The sequence below is a fragment of the Coenobita brevimanus genome, chromosome 39, assembly GCF_032717465.1.
Source record: "Coenobita brevimanus isolate Jiangsu-jjx chromosome 39, ASM3271746v2, whole genome shotgun sequence".
Classification (NCBI taxonomy): Eukaryota; Metazoa; Arthropoda; class Malacostraca; order Decapoda; family Coenobitidae; genus Coenobita; species Coenobita brevimanus.
In genome coordinates this window covers 2885001-2890000 of record NC_136992.1, presented here as the reverse complement: position 1 = coordinate 2890000, position 5000 = coordinate 2885001, and the positions used below count along the sequence as shown (strand labels likewise).

The window sequence follows — 5000 nt, the reverse complement described above, 5'->3', positions numbered from 1 at the left end:
ATATGAGGGAAGGGGGAGTGAGTTGGGGGGAAGGGCAGTCAAATGGTGGGTGACAGAGCGACTTGGAGGCGTTTTGCTGCGGCCACCCTTTGCGGGGTTAGGGCGTTGGGCTACAGACAGATAGAGTGAGTGACAAACAGTGGGTCTGAGCGAAGATTTGTAACATCTATAGGGTTGTCTGGTAATTCTGAGTAGCTATCAAATTCAGTCAAAGGCTATGTGACTCAAATGCCCTCGTGGTTGGGGAGTGCTTGCTGGCTACGAAATTCCCTGCCTAAATGTGCCCGGCTTCGATTCCTGGTACGTACAGCTGGTGACACTCGACCCAGGTGTCCATTCATCCTTTGCGGGGTGTACTTGCCCTGTCTGGAGTGTGCAGCCATCGCGGAAACACAAAAACGGCCAAAAGACTTCCATAGAGGAAATCAGTCTGGTCTCTCTCTCTCTCTCTCTCTCTCTCTCTCTCTCACACACACACACACACACACACACACACACACACACACACAAACGATATATATATGTGGGTATAACTTTATGCAAAACGTTGTGTATATTTATGTATGTATCTATCTATCTATCTAACTACAGTATCTACCAACCCATCTATCAATCAATCTATCTATCCATCTATCTATCTATCTATCCATCTATCTACCTATCCACGTACACGTAAACGCATCGCCATCGTCCGTACGTACCACATTGGCGGCGTACTTGGTGTTCTCGATGACCATAGCTGTGGGGACGTACGTGGTCTCGATCTCGTCCATGGCGGTGGAGGATTCGGAGCGCTGACGTCGCCAGTCCTCGGCCTCGACCACCTCCTCGGCCTCGCTGTGTGGGGGGGAGGGGGAGGGGTATAGGAGAGGGGGAGAGGGATGTGTGAAGGAGAAGGAAGGGGACGAGGGAGGGAAGAGAGGGATGGAGTGTAGGAGGGAGGAAAAGTGAGAGAAGGATGTAGAAAAAGGAAGGAGAAGAGGGAGAGATGGAGGGGAGGGTTGGGGAGGAGAGAGAGAGGGGAGAGAAGGAAGGTGAAGAGAGAGGAAGAGAGAGGGGAGAGTGGGAGGAGGTGTGAATGAGGGTGAGAAAAGTGGGGATGGGGGGAGGGAGAGTAGGAAAAAGTGGGAGGGGGGGAGGGAAATGGCGAAGATAGATTGTAGGAGAGATTGGGGAGAAAAGTAAGGGGGAGAGAGAGAGAGAGAGAGAGAGAGAGAGAGAGAGAGAGAGAGAGAGAGAGAGAGAGAGAGAGAGAGAGAGATAAGGTGTGAAAAAAGTGAAGGAAATGAGGTGGAAAGACAAAACAAGAAAGAAAATAAAAAGAAAAATGGGAGGAGGAGGGACAATGGGGAAGGAGGGATTTAAGAGAGAGGAGGAGGGAGAAAAAGGGAGAAGGGGAGGGAGGAGGAAAGAGGGAGAGAGGAGGAAAAAGAGAGAGAAAGAGGGGGCGAGAAGTTTTGAACAGGGTTTAAGAATTGACGAGGGAGAAAGAGGGACATGAATAGAGAGAGAGAGAGAGAGAGAGAGAGAGAGAGAGAGAGAGAGAGAGAGAAAGAGAGAGAGGTGAGGATTTTGAGTGAGGATTACGGGAGAGGGGGTTTGGGGGGGAGGGGAGAAAGAAATCCGCATTAATCCTCCTTCACCACAACACAACCCTTATTTACATCCACAGCACAACACGGGATTAATGAACGTCATGCACAGGTTCCGCCACCATGCACCACCTCTCTCATTCACTCTCAGTCCATTCGCTTTAAACGTTTGGCTATCCTTGTCTTATTATCAGCGCTGTTTTTTTTTCGCCCTTTTTTTTTTGGTAAGGGGGGGTGAGGGTTGCAGATGGATAAAAAACAACAAACTGAAAGAAATGAACGAAAAAAGTGGCAAAATAAATTAATAAGTTACCTATATATATATGATCAAATTATCTTCTCGTTTTCTTTCGACGTTTTCTGTTTTGAAGGGGGACTTTTCTGCTTTTATTTGGGGACCTTTTTCCAATATTTTTTTACTCAATTTTCCGTTTTCTATCTCTTCTTAATATATTATAAAATTACTTGTATTTCGTTTATTCAAAATTATTCCATAGATTTTTTTTTTTTTTTGGGGGGGAGTATTCATCAGCATAGGGAGTAGATATATGGATTTTTTTTTCTATATATCTATTTTCTTTCTCTTTTTTTTTGGGGGGGGGGCAGAGGGGGGGACTTAACTGGAGTAGTACAGAGATATTTATAGAGATTCTTTAATAAATTGAAAAATAAATAGGAACTTATAATTATTTTCTTAGACTAAATTGACAGGGGGGCTTTGGGGGGGGAGATGGGGGGATGGGGCATAGACAGTCGCTCGATGGGGGGGGCGATTTTAAAATGTGTATGGGGAGGAAATGAATAAGAGTAAATAAAATCTGGGGAAAGACGATTTTTTGGGGGGAAGAATGACAATATTTTTTTTGGGGGGAGGAGGAGGAGAATTGAGATTTTGGAGGGGGAACTGACGATTTTTTTTGGGGGGAGAATGACGATTTTGGGGGGGAATGACGATTATTTGGGGAGGAGAATGACGATATTTTTCTGGGAGGGGACTGACGATTTTTTTGGGGGGAGAATGAAGATATTTTTTTGGGGGGACTGACGATTTTCTTTGGGGAGGAAGAATGACGATTTTTTGGGGGGGAGACTGACGATTTTTTTTTTGGGGGGGGGAGACTGACGATTTTTTTTTTGGGGGGGAGAATGACGATTTTTTTTTTTTGCAGGGGGGGGGGACTGATTTCATGTTATTGTGGTGTATAAAAATAAATAAATAATTCTGTTGGATTTGATATTTTCTGGGGTGACTGAATGAACGAATATGGAAAGCAAAATTTGAGTGAAAAAAGAAAAAATGAAAATAAATACTATTGTTACAAGCCTATGAGTAAATCTAACAATATGGAAAACGAAAATTATTGAAAAAAAAGATAGAAAAACATAACTGGAATTTCTATCTTAATTACACCTCTAAGCAAAATTATATTCAAATTATTAAGCCAATTAACATTAACAACTCAAATTACTAGACTAATGAGCTAATATCAAGCACAATTACATTTAAATTACTGAAAGCCAATTGGTAAAAAAAGTAGAATGAAATTACCAGCTTCATTATAAACTCTAGGCATAATTGAAAATAAAATCAATCAGAATAGGTAATTAATTCTAACACTAACACTTTGTACCTCTAAGAATAACTCAATTTAGAAGCCAATTACAAACCAGACGTAAATTTCAGGCATAAAGATACTGGAATTACTAGAAGCCAATTAGAATAAAAAATTACAACACTAGCTTATGAACAATTTCCAACCATGACAAAAAAACAAAATGATGAAAGCCAATTACCAACAATGGATTAAAAAGCACTAGATTATTACGCCTATTTCAAGCAAATTGGGGATAACAATTTTGAAGGCCAATTAGACAAAAAAAAAATATTACAGTACTAGCATATAAATAATTTCTAAGCATGAGAGAAACAGAAATTAATAAAAGCTAAATTTAAAAAAATGGGGAACTAGAATATATGGAGAATCTAGCCTTAACCCTTTCAGCCTTTGTTTCTTTTATTTCCAGACGATTTTGTTCTGCTTAGGGGGATTTTTCTTTCGACAGGGGATTGAGAGACTTAATAAAATCCCTTTTTTTTTTACTATAGATTCTTTCCAAATTGTCTTAAATGGTATGTTTTGGTCTGATAAAAAAAAATGAAAAAAGTCACCAAAATAAGCAAGGAAACGTTTATTATTATTATTATTATTACTATTATTATTATTATTATTTTTATTATTATTTTTATTATTATTATTATTATTATTTTCATTATTATTATTATTATTATTATTATTATTATTATATTCTTGCTGCTTCCCCATGATTTTATTCAAGTTAATGTTTTTCCTTTACTATCTTTTTTAATTTTCGTTTCTCTCTTTCTTTCTTTCTTTTATTTATTTATTAATTTATTTATCTTTACTACAGGGGTTAGATGCAGCCTTCACTAACCCATAAATAATAAAGATAATAAAATAAATAAAATCTCTAGCAGCAGCAAGAATAAGGTCCATTTTTGCCTGTATCAGTAAAGGGGTTTATGGTAACTATCCAGTCCAACTCGAAAAAAATCCCCAGTTTCGAAAATCGTCTGGAAAAGGCAAAAAATCGTCTGAAAATAGCAGAAAATCGTATGAAAATAAAAAATAGTCTGGAAATAGCAAAAAAAAAGTCTGGAAATGGAAGAAAATCGTCTGGAAATGAAAATAATCTGGAAATGCAAAAATCGTCTGGAAATGGCCAAAAATCGTCTGGAAATAGCAAATAATTCTTCTGGATATGGCAAAAAATCGTCTGGAAATGGGAAAAAATCGTCTGGAAATTACAAAAAATCTCCTGGAAATTAGAATACATTGTCTGGAAAGGGGGGAAAATCGTCTGGAAATCACAAAAATCCTTTGGAAATGGCAAAAATCGTCTGGGAATGGAAAAAATAATCGTCTGGAAATTGCAATAAACCATCTGGAAATAAAAATCGTCTGGAAATGGTAAAAAAAATAACACATAATCGTCCTGAAAGAGCTAATAGGGATGGATTCAAAGCCCCTTCATTACGATGGGATTTCCTTAAGCTGAATAAAATCGTCTGAAGGTTCCAAAAAAGGGTCTTAAAATATGATAGGAGGCTAATTTTTCTCTTCCATTTCTTTCCCCTCCTTTTTTTTATTTCTCTATTGTCAGACGATTTCCTTCAGCGGCCTCTCGTACTGAAGGGGTTAAAATTAGATTCAGGAGTATGGGGAAAATAATGATAAAAAATAAATAAAACTCATATATAATAATTGAAAAACTGTATAAGTGAAAGCCTTGACCTCTTCAGTGCAATGACGTGCTTTTTTCATTTCCTTGCAGCCTCCAGACGATTTTATTCAGCTGAGGGAGGATGTCTAGTGTCGGAGGGGTTTA

General features: G+C 38.5%; 1 protein-coding gene across 1 annotated transcript in view; it reads right to left on the bottom strand.

Moving 5' to 3' along the window:
* Positions 1-5000, bottom strand: part of mAChR-A (muscarinic Acetylcholine Receptor, A-type) — a 112832-nt gene that overhangs the window by 6391 nt on the left and 101441 nt on the right. Inside the window, exon 9 of the mRNA XM_080270024.1 lies at positions 705-837. Coding sequence (XP_080126150.1) covers positions 705-837 — 133 coding nt within the window. The remainder of the gene's footprint in view (positions 1-704; positions 838-5000) is intronic.